The sequence below is a fragment of the Vombatus ursinus genome, unplaced genomic scaffold (genome assembly GCF_900497805.2).
Source record: "Vombatus ursinus unplaced genomic scaffold, bare-nosed wombat genome assembly UNPS02014810.1, whole genome shotgun sequence".
NCBI classification, from domain to species: Eukaryota; Metazoa; Chordata; class Mammalia; order Diprotodontia; family Vombatidae; genus Vombatus; species Vombatus ursinus.
The window spans coordinates 29,979,684-30,004,891 of NW_020954588.1; the positions used below are offsets into that span (position 1 = coordinate 29,979,684).

Genomic DNA, 25,208 nt, shown 5'->3' on the forward strand with positions numbered 1-25,208 from the left:
TTGTGTTTGTGTTCATTGGCAGTCGCTATTTAAATGTGATTTGTTTCCTCCTGTTTATTCGCTCAGCACAACTGGGTATTCTCCCCCCCCCCCCCCCCCAAGCTGATAGAAACTGACCAGTCCTGCTCCTGCTGTGCCACCCCCTCACTCCGCCCCACCCCAGCCAGTGAAAACAGTAAAGGGGCTCTCCTGTCTTCAGTCTCATTTCTCTCTCGAGGTCAGTAGAGAGAGTGAATCAGACAGTCCTTTCCTTCTACTTGTCTCTTTTTCTATTCTTCCCTCTCCTTAGTTTTTTCCCTTCTTTCCATCCTTTTTTGAGGAAAAATCATTTTAAAAAAGATGCCTTTTATGTTTTTGAAACTCAATCAAGATCTTTAGTCTATAAAATGATTTTTCTTTCTTTGAAAGAAAAACCAAGCTTGTTTGTTTTTCCCAAAGAGCTAACTTCTTCCAATTTTTTTCAAATAAAATATGCTTCTGAAATTTTAAATTAGGAGATACAAAAGTATTCCATTTCACTTGTTAGAGTGAATATGTGCTATTCTTTCTTGTTTACATTTTTCATACTCACTGTCATGTGGGGTAATACTCTTTTCATCAGCTTGTTTATTTTGCTCTTTTTCTTTTTCATTGCAACAATAACCTTCCGATATATGCTTCCTCGAGGGGCGGTGGGGAGCTGGTTAGCTTATTTATGTCACTGCAGAAACCTGTGCCTTTGCTGATGACGATTTTCGTCTACTATTCCTATCATTTATCCTGGCTCATTGCATATGGCTCACAAAGAGAGCTCCTTTCCTCTTGATGTATGTTCTCTTTTGGGATTTATAATAACATTATGTAAGTTTCTTTTGACGCAGGCATTTTAGAAGACAAGGCCTCTTTGGCAAATGTGCTTGCCAGAACCATTAAAAACTGTCCAACAGTTAATCATTCTTTATGAAGGGCAACCAAGGTTTCAAGATTACATTTAAAATACATAAAAAGTGGCAAGAAAAAAAGCGCTTTTTGAAAAGTGCTTATTGTTTTATATCTACCAGCTTGATAACATTTCCCTAAGAAAGAACACTTTTCTTATCAAATTGAACTGACCAGCTTATTCTAGAAAGCCTTTTTTTTTTTTTTGTATCCTACCCCTCTCAAGTAGGCCACTCTGAAAGGACAGAGAATGATTTAAAAAAAAAAATCCTTTACAAGGAAGTTAACATATTTTTGAACACAATCCCAAGAGTCTTGGTGCCAGTGAGTAACGGTGAGCAATCAGCTTGTAGATGCTTAGAACCAGAGTTCTAGAGGAGTGTTGCCTTTTCATTGGCTGATGTTTTTGTATTCAGTGGAATGTATTTCCAGTTTCAGACCAGTGTAGATGTTTTGTGGTTGTCGGTTTTGGTGCCAGTAATGGAATCTGCTGCCCATGAGCACATTTGAAATCGTCCAGGATTGGGGTTTGGCCTTTGTCCTCAGGAGTGACCTCACCCTGCTGAATTAGGTCTGGGAACTGCTCATTTGAAGGACAGCTTGACGTGTCTTCTTCCAGATGCTAAGGGAGTTGTTTTTTAATGTCAAAAATGGTGGTTGCTCCAATAACAGACAGACCTTGTAGATCTTCTCTTAGTCTTCATGATTGTGCCCAGAAACTGGTTTTTGGAATGCTTCTGTTTGATCTGCGTATTCCAGGATTGGAGGTAATAGGTCACTTTCACAAACACAGGCGTTGTTGCCCTAATTTCCTGGGGGGTCTGTCCATCGTGCACCAGGATCCCCATGCCTAGGACTGGCAGGCTGGCACCTTTATGGACAGCTAACAGTTGTCCATTTGCCTTCACTGGGAGGGTAATCAAACTTCTTCTCATTGCTAATAATTCTTAGTAATGATCTAGTTATTCTGTTGTCAGGTATTGGGAATTAATCTTAGACCTTTGATAACTCAGAATTATTTCTCCACGTTGATCAAATGGCTCACTTTGACTCTGTCCTGCCTTCTGGGAGAGGGGGTTGCTTATAAGGGACTCTGACTTGTTCAGGTAAATAACTTTCCATTTACTTTGGCTTAGGGGATTAGTTACAGCCTCTTTCTCCAAAGTTTGCCCTCACGGAGCAGCTTACAAAGTAAGGGATCTTGTCCGAACGATAACGTTTTCTTCGTGTGCTTTGTGGCTCCACCACAGCTCACTTTGGGACTTCTTCCTGAACAGCATAGCTTTCTTTCTGAGGAAGGGGTATTTCCACATGAGCTTGACCTAAAGGAAGAATTTTCTTTGTGACCAGTAGTAATTTATTCATTCTCAGAATTAAGAACATTCTTCCTTCTTTCTCCAGGCCCCGTTGTATTTGTTCCAACAGTTTTATCTTTTTATTCTCCATATAAACGTGAGTGTATTACAGCTTATATGAGCCCAACTCCTTTACTCAGAGGAAAAGCAGAGTTCTTAAGTGACATTCTGTTTACTGTAAATTGATTTAGGATATCTATTCAAAGTTTTGATGTAATGAGCCTCTTGGGATTTGCCAGATGATCTTAAGTTTGTCCTCACTGACCCATCAGGTGAAAAACACGTTGCTCCCTCATGTCAGCTTTCGCTTTGAAGGCTCAGAAAAACTGTTCTCAGTCCTAGCCACATCACATCCTTTTGTAGCTATGACTGTGACTATGACTATATTGGTGATCATAGTATGCTCAAGAAGTTCCTGTTGTAATAATAAGTAGTAGCAAGTAATCTCTTTTTTCTCCCCTAATCAATGATGGGATTTTAGGGAGATGAGGAATGGGATTTTGTGTTGGCCAGATGTCTTCTAGCACATACAAAAGTTCGGTTTCACTAGTAGGAATCTGTGTCAAGAAATGTCGTCGTTTTATTACTAACTCGCAGGTCCTTTTACCAGCTTCTAGGGAGACAGAAGGCTATGTATACACTGATGTGATCTGTATTTTGTATACACCACAGAAATCATGTAGGCATCAGCAATGTTTGTTTTAACAGTGAACATAGTGGTTGCAGTGCCCAAGCTATACTAAATACCATTTGTCTGGAGAAAAACTTGTGAAACTCATTTTTCTCTAATTAGTTTCTAGATGCAAATTATCTTAATTCTAAGAAAAATAACTTTCTATTCTCTCTGGCTTGTCTCACATTAATATAGAGCCTATTCTGTGGTTGGAATAAGAAAGTTGTAGCCTAGATGCTGAAGACTCCATGGCCCCTTGAGATTACACTGTTTCCCAGAAATTTGCTTTCCCTGACTTTCACCGTTTTATTATTTCTTGAATACGTTTACCGTCCACTTGGAAATACATGTTTTTCATTAGGTTATTGTTTTACACTGAGGAACAAGAACGTGTAATAAGGTATTTCTCATCATGGAGAATTCCTTGCTTCTCTTCCCAAACACAGAATCTTTGAATTTTGGATCTTGGTTCCCTCTCACTGTGCCTGCTGTCTGAAAAAAGGCTGAGCTCTTTTTCTCTTCTTTTCTTTCCTGTGCTCTTGTAAATAAGACTGAAGAGAGAAGAATATTACATTCCCTCCCTGCCCCACCTAAAATGAAAACTAAGTTACAAGTAGATGCAAGATTAGTCATTTTCTCTCTGCCCGGTTTTGTTGAGAGCTCTATCTGGAAACAGAAAAGGGACTTCTCCGGGTTGAGTAACACCATTTTAACTGCATAGTTTCTCTATGTAAGGAGTTGAGGAAATCAGTAAAAATGTTTGTGAAGGGGACTAATGGGTCATTTGAGAAAACACTGAGTTATTGAAACAAAGATTTATAAGGAAAGGGAAAAAATCCAATTAAAATCCAGAAACAGAAAGGGAAACATGTTCTAATAACTGAACAGGATTTATGGTCTTAGTAGGAGTTAAAGCATTGATCTAGCCAGGCAGTTTTGTGAGAGGAAAAGAAGCTTATGTTAGAAAAAAGAATTGATTCTGTCGACTGTATGGGGTGCAAAGCTTCAGTGGAACAGCTTCACTTACCTGGATTCTCCATGCAGTTTCCCTTGTAAAGGTGGCTAGAATTTTCTTTTTCAATTCAACAAATATTTATTTATTATTTTTTTAATTTATTTTTCGTTTTCAACAATCACTTCCATGTGGTTTTGAGTTTTAAATTTTTCTCTCCCTCTGTCCCCCTTTCCCTTCCCACCACAGTGTGCAATCTGATATAGACTCTACATATCCATTCCTATTAAACGTATTTTCACATTAGTCATGTTGTAAAGAAGAGTTAAAACCAGTAGGAGGAACGGTGGCTGGAATTTAAAAGCGGTTAAGTACACTGTTACTTTGTATTTTTAATCATAATGGCCCAAATAATGATGCAGTTAAAATTTTGTGATTGCCTTGCCAGGCAGAGTTCTTCTGCTCTGCTCTTCTGGCTTTTCAGCTCATCACTCTTGGATTCTCTCTTCACGGAGAATGAAAGAAGAGATAAGGCATTTGTCAGAATTGTACCCAAACTAGAAGGACTTGATGTCAGATGATCAAGAATTGGACATTTGGCTAAAGATCAGTTTGGCATAGATAAATACTGTTCAAGGTCGCCACCTTGTAGAAGTGGAGACTGCAGTTAAATCTGAGTCTGGTTCACTCTGCTGCTGCTGCTGCTACCGCCCGTGACTGTGATTATACTTAGATTTGATCATTAAGTCTGTTAATTAAGCTGTGGGACAATTGATCCATGCTGACTTAAAGTGCTATATATGTTTCAAATGGTACCAACAGCTAGATGGGTTCTTATTGGTCTGGGGGAAAGATGAAATCTTCTTAAATGTAATTAGCTAATGACTGTCTGCTGTGCATGTGAAAAGTAAGGGATAATGGCCACAGAACTCTGCGGCTTTGAAAGAAGTGACTTCTTCTGAGTCAGGATTTGAAACTGATATGTTTTGATGTTTTAGTCCTCTTTTCAATGAAATGGCTATTATCCAAAAATAAGCTCATTCATTATTACTGACATCTTGTGGCATGCTGCATTAGGGAGATGTATAGTCCTAAAAACAATGTTATGTCCCACTCGCTTTCTGCCTTGCGCTTGAACTCCACTAATGGAGTTGTTAAACCAACAGAATTATGCTGTACTTTAGAGCAAGGCTGCTGCTGTGCCCAATGTTTAAAAGTCATTTTAGCCACTTACGGAAAAAAATTAAAAGTTGCTTCATTGGGGCAGCTAAGTGCAGTGGATAGAGCACCGACCCTGAGTTCAAATCAGGCCTCAAACACATAACACTAGCTGTGGGACTCTGGGCAAGTCACTTAACCCCAATTGCCCTCCCTCCCCCCAAAAAAAGTTGCCTCGTTTCATAAGTACCTGGAATTAATTATTCTTTTTACAATAGCATCATCACAATCGTGTCATTTTTTTTTCTCCCTTTCAGAGCCCAAGAGTGTCATCCATGCATTTCATTAGTTTTTCAGCAGATACCTACTGAAGGGTACCTGGCAATATCTTAGTCCCTGTTAAAAGTGAAATGTTGAGGGACAGCTAGGTGATGCAGTGGATAGAGCACCAGCCCTGGAGTCAGGAGGACCTGAGTTCAAATCCGGCCTCAGACACATAACACTTAACTAGGTGTGTGACCCCGGGCAAGTCACTTAACCCCATTGCCTAGCTAAAAAAAAGAGTGAAATGTTGTGTCTGATGTACTGGTTGTTTCTAACATGCTGCTTCTGCTCTTAATTACAGGTTGTCAGGATATTGCAGATGAATTCAGAGCTCAGGAGATTGATGGACAAGCTCTTCTCTTATTAAAAGAGGATCACCTTATGAGTGCAATGAATATCAAGCTAGGCCCTGCCTTGAAAATCTGTGCACGGATCAATTCACTGAAAGAATCCTAACAAGAATGTGAGGTTTTTGAGATGACATTTTTGCTTTTCTCAAATTTGTAAAGTCGTAAGCTAATTTGTAAAGTCAACAGGTTACTTTTACTGCAGTGTTGGGCAAAATACATTCAAATCTCTCATGGCATTCATACCCTCTCCTCCAGATCCAGGAACCTACCAAGGCTTCCAAGAAGCCAACATTCCTGAAAGAAATCTTATAGGTTGGTGAAGGACAGATACCCCTGAAGGCACGGTAAGCCAGAGGGTGGCCCAAGGAAAAGGAGGACGCACAGCCACTCTCAGCCGCAGGGTAGAATGTGCTGGGGAGGATGCTTGTTGCATGGGTTGATGTAAGTAGGTACTCTTCCAATTCCCCTTTGGCCAGATTGAGGTTTGCCTCCAAGGCAAGTTTCAGGTGATAGAAGAACGCGTCAGCAGAATGAGAGAAGTGTCAAAAATTTTGTCTTAGAACATTCATTCGGAGTTGTCCAGGCTTGCTGAACCCCCGGAGAGGGTTGTTGTCTTCACAGGGACTAGAAGTCACCATTGATTGACATTCTAGGTGGCTGAGAAAAAAAGTACTTTTTCCTGCTGCTTCTCTAAGCAAAATGGAGTTATAATACTTGCCCCCGACTAAGAGATGTTTTAAAAAACATAGGGAAGGTAAGCTGTCGAATGAGTTTTAAATTGTTCAGAAAATAAAGCTGCCAGCTAAGTGCAGGAGGGGAATGTTAGTTATGTAACATAAAAGCTCTATATATTATTTTTGATAATTTTATGTATAGTAGAAAATGGAAATTTCCCATTCCGTTCTTCAAAATGCAGAAGTACTGATGGGGTAATGTTAACAATAGCCAGACAGCGCTGGACCCCAAGCAGCTCTCTGGTATTCATGGGCTGGAAGGCATAACATCCTTGAGCCTTCGTGGACTGGTGCCCCAGCACTGCCAGGCAGGCAGGAAGGAGCAGCAGGGCAGGCTGCATCACTGTTTTGGGGGTATTTGTAATGGAGCAACATGTTGGTACTAGGAAGAATGGAACTTCTCCTTTTCCTTTAGTAATTGATCCAGCATTTGTCAGGTGACAACTCCTGGATGTTCCTGACTTTTAAACATCAGAGCTATGAACTGCTCTTGTGTGCCACAAGGACAAAATGTGTTTTAAAAATTCAAATATCCCAATTCAGAAAGTTAGGGTTCTGCAGTGTTACAGAAGGCAATGCAAATTCTGTTGAATAATAATGATAAATCACTAGCATATATGTAGGTAAATAAGGGATGGGGACACACACACACACACACACACGCACACACGCATCACAAAGTTTTGAAAATCAAGATTTTTTTTTTTAATTACAATCACATGATACTTGGGTCAAGGTACCATTTACTGATTTCCTCATTCTCTCTCACTGTGACGAACAGCCCCGTCCTCGTTGCCTGTGACTAATTTATATGGCTCTCTTGAGGGAGCACATGCAGGTATCTGGCATATGTTCAGTTGGGTAGTGAAAATGAATTCAAGGGTTTCAGTTGGCTCCATTGCTCTTTTCAGAAAGATTACTTTAAGCTAGTATAAGATTAAAGATATCACAGATATTTATCTTTTGGCTTTGTGTACCTTAGAGGTTATTTTTATACAAAAACACAGAGGGTAATTTTTTTAATCTTCTGGGATTCTTTTGTGTTGTAATAATGTTTAAAAAAAGTGCTTATTGATATTTATCTTTGTCTAGGAATAGCAAGGCTCATCTTCCAGGCCTACAGTAGTTTATAATAGATGAAGACTTTTTTGTCGTATCGAACCTTTCATTAGTAGGTGAAAGTTTGAAGGAGAACACCTGTGTAATCTCATTATGCTTAGTGGTAAGGGACAGCAGCCTAGAAAAGTTGTATATTTGGCCTTGAAATGCCTCTTCCCCCATTCCTTCCTCCCTTCTCCCCACTAGATTTACCTTTTTTTTTTGGGTGAGGTGATCCAGGTTAAGTGACTTGCCCAAGGTCACACAGCTAGTAAGTGTTAAGTGTCTGAGGCTGGATTTGAACTTAGGTCCTCCTGACTCCAAGGCCAGAGCTCTATTCACTGCGCCACCTAGCTGCCCTAGATTTACCTCTTAATCATTCCCGGAGTGCACAGAGCAGTGGAGAGAAGGGGAGGGGTGGGTAGAGTGTCCTGGGTGTCAGAAGTTTACCACTGTTTGGGAACCCAAACACCGACTACTTCTTACCATAGTTCATTGTCCTCTGTTCCTGCTTGAGATGATTTAGGCATCAGTTGGTTGGTCACTCACTATCAGAGATTAATTTTGTAACATTGGAAAATGCCTCTTGGGACATATTGCCAAGTAGTTAAGCTGTATAGTGTTTTTATATATATGTGTATATATATAGATATAGATATAGATATATATACATATATATGGTGGTGTTGATCATGCTGTAGTGAGGTGTTTTTCTTTAGTAACCATCAACAAGTATTACCCACTGGCCATGTTTAGCACTTTGCTCCAAATGCACCTGAGCTACTTAACTCCTCTTACAAATCTTCCCTTTTCTCACAAAACAAAACAAATAACTTCAACATAAACCACACATTTGCTTCTTTAAACAGACTTTAAGGAGAATTGGCTCATTTGCTTTCAACAAATACTGTTTCTTCCTGAATGATTTAGCTATTTTAACTTCCATAGCTTTGGATCTACATAATATATAGAAAACATAAAACAAAAGATTTTGCTTTCTTCCATGTCCTAAAATGAGCGTAGCAATCTAATTCTGAATTGGCTGTGTAGGTAAGTTAATTTTATATTACCTTAGAGTACTATTGTCTCTGGGTTTTTAATGGTGCAGGTGAGCTACTTAAAGACATATTTTTTTTAATTTGCACCCACCTCTCCCCCAAAAAATAATGTGAGCTCTTGCCTGATTTAAGCTGTGAATTGTTCTTGAGGAAGAAATGATAAACTGGGAGAGAAAATTTACATTTAAGATGTGTGTATGCCGATCTCATACAGTGCATGGTGTGTGGTACAGCACAAGGCAAAGCACCATCTTGAAATGTTTTTATGGCTGCCAGTCTGCCGTCATCAGATGGTGCTTTCAAATTGGCCTATTCCCAGTTACTCTTAGAGGGGTGGGTGATGCCAGTCAGGGGAGTTAGAGATGTGCTGGTGAAAAGAAACAGAATGAGGAGGGCAGAGAAGGGAAGCTGGGGAGTTTCAACTCCCACTGTGTTCAGCCAACATCACATGGAACACAGGTACACAGGACAAACTCCCTCACTGTAAAATTGAGTAGTCATGTGGCACCTGTTCCTTAAATGCAAAGGGTGTTTTTTCAAGCATCCCAATGTTTATTTTCAGATTCTCTTGTAGATTGAAACAGTGGAACAGATTGAAAAGTGTTGTTGCAAGTACACACTTGAACAGTTTTTTGACACATCAATTCTCTGAAGTTATTGTAAGCCTCCTATTCAAAAACATGTCTTAGGATAACATCTGACACTATGTGTTATCTCTCATTTAGTGAAATAGAGTAAAATCTTTAAGCAACATAGAGATGATTGTGGTGGAGGAACTGATAGAGATGCTTACACAGCCTCAAATCAGTTCAGGACTAAACCAGTGTAGATAGATGGCAGCATCTTCCTAGAATCATGTCCGGCTCACAAAATGACCAGATGAATGAACTTGCTGCTCTTTGCTTCTTTAAAGGGAGGTGGGGGCCGGAAACAGTGTGTTGGCACCTCAGGAGCTGTTGGTAGGCTGTCCTCACACAGGCTGTGGTGACCAACTTAGGATTGGTGAATTGTGAGAACAGATCCTACTAAAGGCCACTGTCATTGAGCTCAGAGAATGGACTGAGAGGTTCTCACTCACCTGTCACATTCTGGAAAATTCCTAGACTCCTCAGCATAAAAACCCTAAAGAGAGGATTTTGTGAAAGAAATTTCAGACTGTAAAGTGTAGACATGCCCACTTAAGCAAACTGTTTGCTCATTGTATTTCTTATGCAGTGTTTGTGTGTGTGTATGTGTGTGTGTGTGTGTGTGTGTGTGTGTGTGTTTGTTTGTGTAGTGAGGCACTGGGGAAAGTTGGCAAAAAAATCCTTGATTCAAAAACTAGAGTACAGTGCACAGGATTATAGATTAAAAATTGGAAAGGGACTCAGGGGTCACCTGGACACCCACTTCCACTCTTCAGGAATCAGCTATAATCAGCAAGGATACTTTAATTGAAGTATTTCAGGGATCTGTTTTCCTCGTGGTGGATGCTGGCTCCATTGGGCGAATCATGATGCCATGCCCTCATCACTGTTGACCATACCTCTCCAAACTTGGGCTGGCCTCTGGACACCATATATACTCACCTGTCCTTCAAGCTTTTGGACTTGGTAGGAACTGCCAAATATGGGTCCCAGTCACCTTCATGCCTCATTGAGGCTTCAGAGTAGGAAGTGAATGACAGCAAAGGAAAGATCCTTAATGTAATTTTACCAGGAGTTATTGACATGAACATTAATTGGAGAAAGATGACAGCCAGTACAGCAGAGAAGTTCTGACACTCAGAGATTAATTTTTGCAATTTTCAATGTGTCAAACTTTCAAAAATTAGTTTAAGCCATCTCATACAGCGAGATTGTTTCAAGTTCTAGAATGGCATTTTTGATGCTAAGTTGTGGCTGTATCTGTAAGGTGATGGGCTAAAAAGACCTCAGTTTTCTCTGTATTTTGCTAAATAACTCTTGATTTTTCGGAGTAAAACTTATTAAATTCAGAAGTGTATAGAAGACTTGTAGCATTCAATGATATAAGTATTTGGCAAGTATTTGCCTTTGAGTTCCTCTTCATAAATATGATTTTTAAAAATCAATAAATATACAGTATTTTAAGCCTATTAAAATTTAACCAGTCTGCTAAAAGATGCCCAATTTGTAAGAAACGTTGTGAGTTCCATGTGAGCCTCCCTTCTCCCTCAGTGAGTTTGACTATGTTGATAAAATTAGCTCCCCAGTTTCTTCCCAGGTGGCAGCCTGTCTAATTTGCTGCTTTGAGGCACTTTGGCAGTAAAATTGGTCTTAGTTGCACTATCTTGTGTTACAAAGTTTTTCATTATGGTTTTTGTGTGACTTTTAAAAAGTATCATCCCACCCTAGAGAAAATAGGTTTGTGAATTCCTGTGTGATCCCTCCTAGGCTTTGAGAGCTGCAAATCCTCCCCTCCTCCTTAATGCACAACGTTCCTTCTTAGCGTTGGAAGTACGGTTTCCTTTCCAAAAATGCCCTTCTTTGAATACTGAGCAAAGTCTACTTTCACACAAAGGTAGAGATTTGTGGGATCATTTTGCCTGTTGTATTTAACTTCTTCCTCTTTATTGTCTCCTAAAATTTTTCTAGAAGATAATGATGATGTGATGGTGGCCCACTATGGGGTACAGAGAGTAGTGTAGGATAAAAGGCATAAAATGGGATTCTGCCTAGGGGCTTTTACTTCAGAATAATACTTTCATCACTATCATTCTGTTCTTTTGGAATACCTTTTAAAAGTATAGTTTTTATTTTTCCAGGGAATGGTACACTGTTTCTATAAACAGAGCCATAAGTGTCTGTGCAGGGGAATTTAAAATGTTAAAAAGTAGCCAACTAGAAACAAAATTTTTTTAATAGATTAAAGGTAAAATGGGTTTAAATGTATAGCATTATATATGGGTACCATATAGTTTTAAACTATGATGTTTCTAAATATATATGTGTGTGTATGTATATGTATGTATGTATGTACACACACACAGTGTGTTAAGATTCATAGCAGCCTCATTGATGATGGTTTAAGTAATCATCATAGAGGTTAATGTGTATGATGTGTAGTTAAAATAGTTTATTGGCTTAAAAACTACTTTATAATCATTATTGAATCAATAGGCTTTTATCATAGATTTTTAAATTAAATGAAGTAAGAACATCAAGGCTTTTACTAAAGATATGTGGAAGTAATTAACTCCCATTTTTCATGTTTACATCAGGAGGGAGAATGTTTCAGCTTAAGTCTTGTGGTTAAGGAAACTAGTGTCCACTTTTTAAACTTTTTAAAAAATTAACTTTTCCTTTTTCTTTTTTATTAATATTTTTAGCCATTCTAAATTGTAGCCAGGTAATTTCTTTAACTATTCATGCTGGTAATAGTGATGAATGGAAACAGTCTTAGACTGGTTATAGGTCATAAAATGGCATATTTTGTAAATTTATTGACTTTTTTAAATGGTTCTTTTTGTGGGTTAGGAGAGTTTATTCAGTGTCCATGTTTTGTATTAGACATGACCTACACTCTACAGGTTGGCATTCTCAGTGCCCAAACATTTACAAACAAGTTCATGAGGTCATTTTTCCAAACACCATTGGTATTTTGAGCTGTATAATTCATTTACCTTGCCATGAATACATTGTTTATCATGGATGAAAATTTATGTGCATTTGCTCTACAGGGAGAGAAGAGAGTTCAAAAAGTATAAGAAATCTCTGGTTTCCTCAAGGTGAGATAGGTTTGAGAGCTATGTGGAGATAAATGGAAGGACATGGCTGTGTTCTCAGTTGGGCAGCAACTTAGGTCATTGGGTCATTAGGTCACCTGCCAGATGAACTTTGTGAGTCAAGAAGAAAAAGTCAAAATTTAGGTAAATGGTTTTTATCATGGACTGATCTTGTTCTTGTGAGAGTTATTTTTTTTTGTATTTGTTTTCTGTGCTTGTTTTTTCCTGCGTCCACTCCATTATTGTTGTTTCTATATCACCCCATCTTTTTATTCTGTCAGTGGGTATTTTCAGGCTTTAATTAGTCTCGATTTTGGTGAGTCTTTCCATTATCTCTACCTGAGGTGGTTTCTTTGGGGCATCCTGCAGTTCTCCCACAGAGAGAATTTTTAGCATTGTAATTTTCTAATTCTGATTTTTCTAATTTTCTTGCCAGTTTTAACTCCTCCATTAATTATTTGAGTGAATATGGAGTGATTCATTTGAACATCTATGAATATTTTTTTAGGTTGTTGCTTCTATATGTATTTCTTCTTTTTCTTCCATTTCATCATTATCTTTTTGGTGAGCTTTAATTTTATCTTGAGATTCTCTAAAGGTTTTATTCTTTTTTCAATTTATATTAATTTTGAGGGGTGTTGTGAGGCTTTGCTCCCTCCCTGCAACATATTATGCTCTGCCATCTTCTAACAATCTGTCTTAAAAAAGCATTGGGCAGCAATGCAAACGTGTCCTTTGGTTGGTATCTCTTAGTTGCATTTTCCCTTGATGTACTTTCCTGCTGCTTTACTGATGTAGGGGGGGATCCTTGCCAAGTGTCCAGCAGGGTGACGGGGTCTGCTGCTGGATATGGAACAGATGACAAGAGATGGTGACAGAGGTGGAATGCAGGGCATTCTTCAGAGGTGGAGGTGGCAGAAACCACTGAGCTGGTCACCGGTTGAGTCATGTGTGTCTAAAGGCTTGCATGAGATGACAAAACCAAGTTACAAAAGCTAGGGCCTTGAATTTGTGAAACAAAATTGAATGAAAAGTATTCATTCCTTAGGCAGTATTATTTTTAGCACTTAACCCTGGGCTACGTCCACACTGCCATTCTGACATAAAAGCATCAGCCTGGCCGATTGTACTTTTAAAAGTAATTCATTGCATTTCATTCCTGTCTGGCAACTTTTACAAACCTCAAGAATAAAGTCTGGATGTATAATTGAAAGTTATTTTAAAGCACCCCAGGTATTTTTCTTATTATCCCATGGAAGGTCCTGTCAGGGAACCAGGAAGCACAGTATTTCCTACCGAGATCAGCCAAAGTCCGAGGCTTCAGAGTCTCAGCTTCTCATTCTCTTCCCTTCCCTTCTCGCTCTCTGGAGGGGGCCGAGTCTATCAGAATGTGCATTTGAGGCATAAGATACAAACCCAAGTTTTATGGGATAACCTTTTGCTTTTTTACCCTTACTTGATGCGAATGTGAAATTATCTTTAAAAGCTTCAATTTATACATTTATGGATCTTCATCTGTAATCTAATCTTTTATACTGTCTGGTGCATCCGAATGAACTGGGCAAGATGATTTTGAGCTTTTCAAAAGTCTGCTAAATTGCATAGATCCAACATAGTATTTAAAATGTCTAATTTTCAGCATATATGAATTAGGGTTAGACTAGATTTTCAAACTCCTTGTACAAATATTTGATCCATTTTCTCACAAGCAAAAAAAAAAAAATCCTTCTCTGTAAAGTGAGGTTCATTATTATGGTAGTCAGTGTGAAGGGATGGACACAGAGAGTGGTGCCAAACATTTCAAGCTTCAAACAGTGTATTGCCTCCTTCTGTTGAATCCACACATTTTACAACTCCATTTAAAGCTGTTTGCAAGGAAGCTTCCAGCACATTCTGAGCTCATTCCTCCCCTTGTTCTCAAACAGGATACTTATATTATAAAAGCCTCATAGTGGGATGTGTGATCCAGCAAGGGTGGAAAGCATCATGAGATGTAAAATTATCTATAAAAACAAGACATTTTAATGTATTTGCAAAAAGCAAATGTTAAAATTATATATAGGTGTATTCTTTACCATATATTGTATTGGAATATTCTTTACCAGAAAATGAAACAATAGTTTTAGCATTGAATAGGATAATTAGATTAGTGTCCATAGCTCAACTTTTAAAATGTATAGCCTGAAAATGAAGTTAAAATAATTTTACAGTATAAGAGCACACCATGATCTATGTAAAACAGATTATGTCCATTTGATGTATTTTTTTAAAGAAAAGGAAAAAAAGCACTTTCATATTAACAAGTAGCATGTGAATGAACTTTAGAGTTTCATATTTGTTGTGGATTGTAGCAAAAGTGAAGTAAAAATTTAGCATTCATATGTCTTTGGTGGCAACACAACTATTGAATTGAAGCACCTTATACTCTGCTGCTTAAACTTGCTTGTAATTGCACCTTTTGGGACCTGCACATTTTCATATAAAACATTATTGTAACATTTCCTCACAAGGGTTTGGGTAGAGATTTAGTGGGCCTACAAAATCACTTATTTATATTGTTTATATTGCAATAATATATTGTAGACCAGTTGTAAGTTCATTGCTTCATAAATAAACGCTTCTTTCCATTTGGCTGGTGTGCTGAATTTCATCCTTATATCTAGCCATCATGTTCAGTTATTTTTTCAGTCGTGTCCGACTCATCGTGATCCCGTTGGGGTTTTCTTGGCAAAGAAACAGGATGAAGTGACTCGCCCAGGGCCACACAGCTGGTAAATGTCTGAGGCCAGATTTGAACTCGGGGAGGTGAGTCTTCCTGCCTTCAGGCCGGCACCTAGCCTGCCACCCGGCTGTCCATCACTCTTTAAAGGGCCACACAGAAGTAAAAAGCAGCTTTTTTAAGCGACAGGTATAATAAGGTTAACCTCGTCTGTTTTAAACTGGGGGGTGGGGGAGCGTATGGGGATATTACAGATATTCCAGATCGTGACTGGTCAAGCTTCAGGAAGAAAAGAGGCACAGAGGCCCACAGAAAAGCGGAGGGCTGGGAAGGAAAGTGGGTGAGATCCCACTCTCACCTGGTCTGGGGCTTCATTACTTCCTGTTGCTCTCTGAAACACAGTTAGCCTGTCCACCCTTTGTTCATAGTCCCTCCAAAAACGGTTGTCTTTCAGACGCTATTGGTGCCTGGCTCAACGCTGCAGCCCACGGCCCAGGAACGTCTCTGTTGAGCGTTGGCAGCGGGGCTGGAATCCTCTGATGTGGGCTTACGCTCCCTCACGTGAACGGACCCCAGGGCAGGCTACTAGAGTCTCCAAATACTATGTCTAAATGCTAAGATTCACGGGCTTACAGAGGAAACATTATGTCTAAAGAGGCAGCAGGACCTGAGAACCTCTGGTCCAGATCTAGTTGGTGTAAATGGAGTTGGAGTGGCCTTTTGATGTAGGGATGAGGGTCAGGAAGATCTGGGTTCGAATCCTTTCTCAGACACCAAGTCACTGTGAGACTGGGGACCAGTCCTATAACCTCTCTGGGCTTCAGTTCCCTCATCTGTAAATAAGAGGGTTCTGAACCCGATGGCCTCTGCACCTCCTTGTGACTTTGCGATGATGCTGCTAATGTGGTTCTCTTCCTGGACCCTGGGGGACATCCTCTCTAGATATAACATAATGCAGCATGACCCTCCTACCTGATGGGCACTCGGCCTTCATACCTGCTACATTCAACGATCAAACACAAACACTGGTTAGTAAGTCCTCGATCGTTTTAGGACATGCGATCAAAGGGTCACTGCAGTTTTTAATATCTGAAACGGGTTCTTGGGTAGATTACAGGCGCTCTGTGAACCTGGGGCTGCTCTCAAGCATGGGTCCAGTCTGCATCCAGTCTCTCATCCTGTCCCTCTCACAGCTTTCGGCCATTTTGGACTTTGCTCTCCCAGCCCCTTCTGACAGCCCCCTGGCCACTCGACCCCCATCCCAGGTGGGCATGCTCTCCCTCTTCCCCCTTCCCTCCCAGCACTTGGCCCATCTCCCCTGGGCGCTGCATACTTCCCCATGTAGCAGAATTGATTGTCGCTTCCCCCTTAGATTAGATCACGGACCCCGAGAGCCGGGGCTGGACGCTGCGTCCAGCCTTTCTGTGTTCCTGGAGCTTGGCCCGGGACCTCTGATGAGTGGAAGTGAAGGTCACCTGGGAGAGCATCGGCAGGCCACAAGGGAAGTTCTGCTTTCATTGTTGAGGAGAGGTGAGACCTCGGCTTTTTCTCTAATTGCTCCAGTTTGTTTCGAGAGGAGTCGATAGGATCAGCTTCTATGGAAAGCTGGACCCCAGGAATGATTGCGTCCCGTCCCTCCCTGCCACCCCTATCCCCAGGTGGTTGAGGAGCCAAGTCAATGGGTGTGGCAGACAGAGAAGGGGCCTACGGTTGCCCTCACAGAACAATCCTCAGCTCAGGTGGTTTCAGTATTTTTATCTGGAATGTCATTACTTTATTTTCATTTTTTTCAAGGGGTCTTTATTATTTTATCACAACCTAAAAATTTTCATACACAGATATAACTATGCGAAATGTAAGGAAATGAGAAAATAGATTAGCCATGATAAAATTCACTCTGAGGACATTTCCTATCTCAAGGAATTCCTCTATAATCTAGTGAGAGACACCTTTTTAAAACAATCATTGCATGAATAACTTGGAGACTTTTTCTTAAATGTTAAGATTATTAAACCAGTTCAAATATATTTTTAAAAATATAAAATATAGCTGTGTGCATTCAGATCTGCAACATAATTGGCATTAAAAAATACAAGAAAGGAAATCTCTCTACCACTATAGGTGGACAACTGTCCTGCAATTTATAGTCTTAGTTTCCTGGGAACACAGACGGGTGAAGTGAACTAGACAGTCAAACAGCTAGTAGGTGTCAGAGGAAGGCCGAGAATCCAGGTGCTCTTGACTTGGAGGTTGGCTGTGCTACCTCTCAAAATACAGCTTGTGTGTTTTTATCATAATACTGAAAATAACCCTTGCATCCTCTCCACCTCCCCCCGAACCCAACCAAATAAGAGGACGTGATTTTTAAAAATCTTTTTAAAAATGTTTAATGAAGACCTGCGAAGTTGTCAATAAGTCTGTGATTTATACAAGGATTTGGTTCCTGGATAATACAGACATTAATACAGTCAGTCAAACTCTCCAATCAAATTACCTCTATTTTTGAGCTCTGAAACAGATTTCCATCTGAAGTACAAAACTTCCCGGAATAAAACCAAGGTAGTGGTGAACTTTTAAAGAAATGTGTAAAGAATATTTCTTGTTTAGCAAATTCTAAAAAGGTTACTGACTTAACTAGAATTGTGGGGGACTGAAATCTCTTTACATTTTCAGGATCCAAATCCTATCCATGCATTTCAGCTCGTGGCCAGTCCTTGGATGGCCACCCTCACATTTCCTCGTCTGCTCCATTTACAAAGATGATCACACAATGAAATGAGCTCTGGGCTTTCATTACCCAACACAGCAACAAATTAACAGACTATTACTGCTGCAGCTTTTTCCGTTTGCTCCGTATGATGAATTGTAAATGGAATAAAGCAGAATTTCCAGCTGACAAATGGGTCCACGTGTAAAATAGTTTCTGTTACCTTAAGCTCATGACTCCTAAACCAGTAAACCGCGGCAATGAGAAAACTGTTAACAAAATACAACCAGGGGACGTTCATCTCCACATAGGCCGGAATTCGTATGTCCAGAAACAGAATGATTATCTGAAGGAAAACAAATGGGAACCACGTTCCAAGAAAACAGATCAGAAGCTTGGTCAAGAGCTGCTTTTTACAGATGACCGTGTGATCCCAGTCTGGTGCAAGGGGAAAGTACAGGGCAGTCTCATTCATATAGGAGGTGATGTGAAGGGTCTGAATCAGCATCAGGACTTCAGACCAACAAGTCCCAAAAACCACCAGGAGGACCCCCACCATGAAAACCGACAGCCAGTAGCTCTGAATGCTAACGTAGAACGGGCACTGGTAGGAAGAGAGACTGTGTTTGCTCAAGCTTACGTAGACGACAGCGTCTCCCAAAACATACACAAGGGCTGCGATCCAAATGAAAATGATGGAAAAGAAATAAAAGACGTTTTGACAGAAGCGTGAGACCTTGGACGTCTGAGAGATGTTCAGGTAGTGATCCAGACCGGCTAGAAGAAAAACTGGGCAGTGCAGGAAGCCATAGGCAAAGGACATAATTTGAGGTAACAGACAGATGTGGTATTTTGTAAACCTGATGCCCCAAAGGGCAAAGTCCTGGAAATAGGCTATGAAAGAGAGGCCCACCAGAAGAAAGAAGTCAATGAGCGCTACTGACATGCAAAAATATTCCAGAAAACTTTGGTGGGTGTCCTTTCTTCCAATGGCTATCATCAGGATGTTGAGGAATGTTTTCACAAGTATAACTAAGAGTACCATGCAGCTGGGATCTAGAGATGGGTGCTCAGGATATGACTGGAGCTGAAAGGTGTGATTATCCAGAGAAACAAACATTTTTTTTTTCTTCAGTCAAGTTTCAGAAGGTCTGGTGGAACATGTAACACATGGAAAAAAGGGTGCTTGTTTTCTATACCTAGAGGGAAAATGATTTCAGGCTTTAAAATTATTTTCTAGGTATATAAAAAAAATTTAGTTTTCTAAATTTGTATTTTACAAAGAAAATCTCACTACCGGTATAACCTAATTTAATCCATTAACATAACCAACTCAGTTTTGGAAATAAGAATCTAATGGCACTCTTTTGATTCATTAAGCACCTTCTATGTGCCAGGCACAATACTAAGTGCTGGGATACAAAGACAAAAAAAAAAGTTACCGCCCTTTAGGGACTTACATATTCGTGGGGGGAAACAAAACATACACGCAGATTGGTCTCTATACACTAAATACAATGTAATTTCATCTGGGAGCATTAACAGCTGAAAGAATGAGGGAAAAAAAGCCAGTTGATGGAGGTGTGACAGTTGAGCTAAGCCTTTAAGGGAGCTATATACTCATAATACTTGTATGGTGGCCTTAGGAAATGATACAAGTCAAAAGACAAGTTTTTGTTTTGTTTTAAGGCAGCAAAGTATGGTGGGAATCCCTGAACAAATAGAGTGTTGGACAGAGGTGCTTAGGATCTTCTGATTGTGACTTTGGGTAAGGCACTTACGTTCTGTTGGCCTCAGTTTCCTCATTATAAAATGAGGGTATGAGTCTGGCTGATGTAAAATTTAAGGTCTTTTCCAGCTCTAAAATTCCATGTCAGAAGTGGAAATGCAGTTACCCACATCTAAGATGGCCTAGAGCATGGTTGGTTTTGACCCAGCTTTCTCTCTAAAATAGATTTTTCACTTCATCTTTCTTTGTTCCCTCACTGTCTAAACAACCTTGTATTTATTCTGGAGTAGAATTAAAGCTCCTTAAGGGCAGGAACAACTTCATTTTTGAATTTGTGCACATCACACAGTAGGCACTTAATACTTGTTCAATGGATTGATTGGCATTTTTACAGCACTTTAAAGTTTGCAACATCCTTTACAACTATCTCATTTCAGCTTCATGACAACCCTGTAAGATAGGCACCATATGTGTTGTTATTCCTGTTTAATAGATATGGAAACAGAGATTAAGTGACTTAGTCCAAGATCCCAAAGTTAGTGACAGGTGGAATCTGAACCCAGAACATCTTTCAACTCCAGTTCTCAATCTACTGTGCCATGACATCTTTCCAAAAGGACAAGCCGTCACATATAACTTAGGAAAATCACAAGATTACAACTATAGAAATCTGAGGACATGTCTGAATAAGCCCTTTTGGGGGACTTCTGACCAAAATAAAATGGCTACCTGAATGGACACAGGCCCATCAGCTCCCCACATCTAATACAGCAAAAACCTAGAAATTGCAGCAGGCCAAATAATGATCAAAATATACGAGAAACTACACTAAATGACTTCTTCCATCCCAGAAGTAGACAAAAAACCACTTGGAAGCCAATGGGTGCCAGGCGATATGAAGCCACTGGAGTCGGCTGATTAAAGGAGTCACATGGTCAGATCTACGATAAAGGAAATTTCATCATTGTGTAGGTTGGACTTGAGCAGTGAGAAGCTTGGGGCAAGAAACTGCCATAAGGATACTCTAGAGGTGCCAGGTGAACCAGGCTAGCAGCTGTTTGAATGGAGAGGAGAGGTCAGATCCAAGGGGTGTTGTAAAAGTAGAAATAACAAGATTTGACAAGTTGGGTCCATGAGGTGAGGGAGAGTAAAGAGTAGAAGGTAATACCAAGACCATGAACTGGAGGAATGGGGATGACTTTGATAGAACAAGAGAAGTTTAGAGGACGAAGTTTAGGGGGAAAGATGAGTTCAATATAATAACAATTTTATTAAAGAGAATAACAACAATGAGACAACATACCAAAACCTATGAGATACGGCAAAAGCAGTAATCGGAGGAAAACTGATATCTCTACATGCTTATACCAATAAAATTGAGAGAAAGAGCAGACCAATAAATTGGGTATGCAATTAAAAAAAAAACCAAACCAAGAAAAAGAACTGATTTAAAATCCCCAATTAAACACCAAATTGGAAATCCTAAAAATTAAAAGTAAGAAATAAAATTGAATATAAGAAAACCATTGAATCAATAAAACTAGGAGTTGGTTTTATGAAAAAAAAAATAACAAAAAAACAAAAAACAAACCAGTAAAATAAACCATTGGTTAATGTGATTTAAAAAAAGAAAACCAGGGGCAGGTAGGTGGCACAATGAATAGAGCACTGGCCCTGGAGTCAGGAGGACCTGAGTTCAAATCTAGCCTTGACACTTACTTGCTGTGTGACCCCGGGCAAGTCACTTAACCCCATTGCCTAGCAAAAAAGAAAAAAAAAATCATTAGTACCAAAATGAAAATATCACTAATGAAGTGAAATCAAAGCAATTATTAGGAGTTATTTTGCCCAATTATTTGCCAGTTTAACAATTTAAGTGAAATGGAAGAATACTTACAAAAATATAAACGGTCTAGATTAATAGAAGAGGAAATAGAATAGCTAAATAAACCTATTTTAGAAAAAGAAATTGAACAAGTCCTAAATGAGCTTTCTAAGAAAAAAACATCAGGGCCAGATGGATTTATAAGTGAATTCTACCAAACATTTAAAGATCAACTAATTGCTATATTAAATAAATTATTTGGAACAATGGGCAAAGGACTCCTGCCAAACCCCTTTTATAAAACAAATATGGTACTGATACCTAAACCAGGAAGAACAAAAAACAGAAAAAGAATTACAGAACAATTTCGTTAATGAATGTGGATGCAAAAATCCGAAGTAAAATACTAGCCAGGAGACTACAACAATATATCACAAAGATTATGCATGGTTATCAAATGAGATATATACCAGGAATGCAGGGATGGTTTAACATAAGGAAAATTAGTAACATATTTGATGATGTCAGTAACAAAAGTAACAAAATCATATAATTATATCAAAAGATGTAGAAAGACTTTTGACAAAATACAACACTCATTCCTAATTTTAAAAAAAAAACACTTGAAAGCATAAGTATAAATGGATTTTTCCTTAAAATGATAAGTATCTACCTAAAACCATCAGCAAGCATCGTTTGTAATGGGGTTAAGCTAACAGCCTTCTCAATAAGATCAGGAGTGAAACAAGGATGCCCATTATCACCAATATTATTGAATGTTGTATTAGAAATGCTAACAATTTGCAATAAAAGAGAAATTGAAGGAATCAGAATGGACACTGAGGTAACAAAATTCTCTTTGCACTTGAAATGAAATGATATATTTGGAAAATCCTAAAGATTCACCTAAAAAGTTAGATGAAACAATGAATAATTTTAGCAAAGTAGCAGGATATAAAAATAAACCCATATAAATCATCAGCATTTCTACATATCATCATAAATAAAACCCTGCAAGAAGAGATAATAAGACCCCATTTAAAATAATTATAGGCAACATAAAATACCTGGGAGTATACCTACCAAGACAAAATCAGGAACAACATGAAGATAATTATAAAACTCTTTTTCTACAAATAAAGTCATTTGAATAATTAAAGAAATATTAATTCTTCATGAGCCAATATAATAAAAATTACAATTCTACCTAAACTCATCTACTTATTCAATGCTATCCCAATTAAATTACCAAAAATGTATTTTATTAAGCTAGAAAAAATAATAACAAAATTCATTTGGAAGAACAAAAGGTCAAGAATGTCAAAGGAATTAATGAAAAAAAAAATGTAAAGGAAGGAGGGGTTTAGCAGTACCAGTAATTATAGTAACCTTGTGTTTGACAAATGTAAAGATTTAAGCTTTTGAGGTAAGAATTCACTATTTGGTAAAATAATAGTAAGTTGGGAAAAACTGGAAAGCAGTCTGGCAGAAACTGGGTATAGTCTAGTATCTTATACCATTTACCAAAATAAGGTCAAAATGGATACATGACCTAGATATAAAAGGAGATTATCATAAGAAAATTAGAAGAACTTAAAACATGTTACTGATTAGACTTACGGACTGGAGAAGAATTTATGAATAAATAAGAGAGAACATTGTCAGATGTAAAATGAATAATTCTGATTACATTAAATTAAAAAGATTTTATATAAATAGAACCAATGTAGCCAAGATTAGAAGGAAAGCAGAAAACGGGGGGGGGGGAATCTTTTATAGACAGTTTTTCAGATAAAGGTCTCATATCAAATATATAGGGGACTTTATTAATTAAATGCGAATTAAAGCAACTTTGCAATATCTCACACCTATCAGACTGAATAAAATGATAGAAGAGGAAAATGACAAGTTTTAGAGGGTATATGGAAAAATTGGGACACTGATATATTGTTGGTGGAATTGTGAACTGATCCAACTGTTTTGGAGAACAATCTGAAATTATGCCCAACTGTGTGAAACCCTTTGACCCAGGAATAGCACTAGTAGGCCTTTTCTAAAATACTTATAGCAGCTCTCTTTGTGGTGGCAAAGAACTGGAAATTGAGGGGATGCTCATCAGTTGGGGAATGGCTAAACAAATTGTGGTTGTGATATGATTGTGGTGAAATACTACTGTGCTGTAAGAAATGATGAGCTGCTTGATATTAGAAAAACATGGAAAGACTTGCATGAAATAATGAAAGAATGAAATGAGAACCAGGAGAATGTTGTATACAGTAACAGCAATACTGTTCAAAGAACAACTGTGAATGACTAGAGTAGTATAAATACTCAAATCAGCTACAAAGGACCTATGAGGGAAGATTCTATCCACATCCAGAGAAAGAACTGCTAAATAGAAGTATGCATTGTATGGTTGTGTGTGTGTGTGTGTGTGTGTGTGTGTGGACATTGGTGGCCTTCTGTAGCGTGGGGAGGGGAGGGAGGGAAGGAAACAATTTGAAACTTAAAATGTAACAGAAATAAAATAAATTAAAAAAATAGGAGAACTTTATGAGCTGTCTTGTTGAGATGGAATTTTTTTTTTAGCCACTTAATCAATGAAAGTGAATAGCTAGTTACAATATAAAAATTTACTTTTCTTCTGGCTAATGACAGGCAGTGACTATTAAATAATAAATGTACTTTAAAAAAAAAGAAATGAATTGAGGGCAGCTAGGTGGCGCTGTGGATAGAGCATTGGCCCTGCAGTCGGGAGGACTTGAGTTCAAATGTGGCCTCAAACACATGATATTCACTAAATGTGTGACCCTGGGCAATTCACTTAACCCTGATTGCTTCTCAAAGAAAAAAGAAAAAGAAAGAAATGAGGAAACTGAGGCCCCTAGAGGGAAGCAGTTGTCTCAAGGTCACAGAGTCAGTGTGTGCTACAGCTGGGATCTAAACTAAACTCCTTAGGCCGCCATTTTAAGCCCTTTACATATCACTCTGGTCTGGCTTTTCCCTTTTAGGAACTGTATGTTACAATTAAAGTGACCAACGTTCTGGTCCCTAAATTTAGTACACCAGTACGCCATCACCCTGCCTGGTTCTGCACAAACCAGGAGTGCCTTCTCTTTGCCATAGGTGGGTGTGGGAAGGAATGATGGGGAAAGGGAGAGAGAAGGAGAAGAGAAAGAGAAAAAGGAAGGAGGGAGAAGAAGGGAGGGAGGGAGAGAGGAGAGGGAGAAAAAGGAGGAAGAAAGATAGGCTGGAAGAAGGAAGGAAGGAGGGAAAAGATAGGAATGGAGAAGGAAAGGGGGAGGGAGAGAGGAGGGAAGGGGGAGACAGTTGGGGGCAGGGTAGAACAGAGGGGAGAGATCAGCCAGCTACAACCAGCTATAATCTAGGAAGAAAACCAGGATTATCTAGTACAGGGCAAGTTGAAGAAAGAAAGAATTTATCAGGGAAGTGCTACTCATAGCAAAGAGACTTAGAAAAAGAAGTGACAAGAAGACGAAGAGTGTGGGTCCCTTGCAGGCAGTTTCCCGGGGCAGTGGGAGTGGGCCAGATTGTAGGCAGCTGGTAAGAGGCCAGAGAAGGCTCCAGGTGGGCTCTGAGCTCATTCCCCAGGCCACCAAGTACGCCTAGATACCCTCCTCCTAAACCAGCATGTGCCCATAAAATGGCAGCATCCGATTCTCAGGACTGTGCTTTTCCATGACCAAGGGGAAGGAAGAACCAGTTCAACAAGTCTAGAGGGTGATTTGCTCTACCTCGGCTAGGGAGGCGGGTGGGGCACAAACGCCCATGGGACAAATGTCAAGTAATAACCACCCAGACAATGCACAGCACAACACCACACACACACACACACACACACACACACACACACACACACACAC

General features: G+C 39.2%; 2 protein-coding genes across 9 annotated transcripts in view; one reads left to right on the forward strand and one right to left on the reverse strand.

Moving 5' to 3' along the window:
- PHC3 (polyhomeotic homolog 3) overlaps positions 1–7,805 on the forward strand; it is a 61,555-nt gene extending 53,750 nt beyond the window's left edge. For 5 of the 6 annotated variants that reach the window (XM_027875969.1, XM_027875967.1, XM_027875970.1 and 2 more), the window contains one exon: positions 5,682–7,805. In XM_027875969.1, coding sequence (XP_027731770.1) covers positions 5,682–5,836 — 155 coding nt within the window. In that variant the 3' untranslated portion in view covers positions 5,837–7,805. The remainder of the gene's footprint in view (positions 1–5,681) is intronic. The other variant, XM_027875968.1, reaches the window with a different exon arrangement.
- A 9,628-nt stretch (positions 7,806–17,433) lies between these two features.
- GPR160 (G protein-coupled receptor 160) overlaps positions 17,434–25,208 on the reverse strand; it is a 33,268-nt gene continuing 25,493 nt past the window's right edge. For 2 of the 3 annotated variants that reach the window (XM_027876155.1, XM_027876156.1), the window contains exons 3-4: positions 21,219–21,257; positions 17,434–18,969 (exon numbers count right to left, since the gene is read on the reverse strand). In XM_027876155.1, coding sequence (XP_027731956.1) covers positions 17,877–18,890 — 1,014 coding nt within the window. In that variant the 5' untranslated portion in view covers positions 18,891–18,969; positions 21,219–21,257 and the 3' untranslated portion in view covers positions 17,434–17,876. The remainder of the gene's footprint in view (positions 18,970–21,218; positions 21,258–25,208) is intronic. The other variant, XM_027876157.1, reaches the window with a different exon arrangement.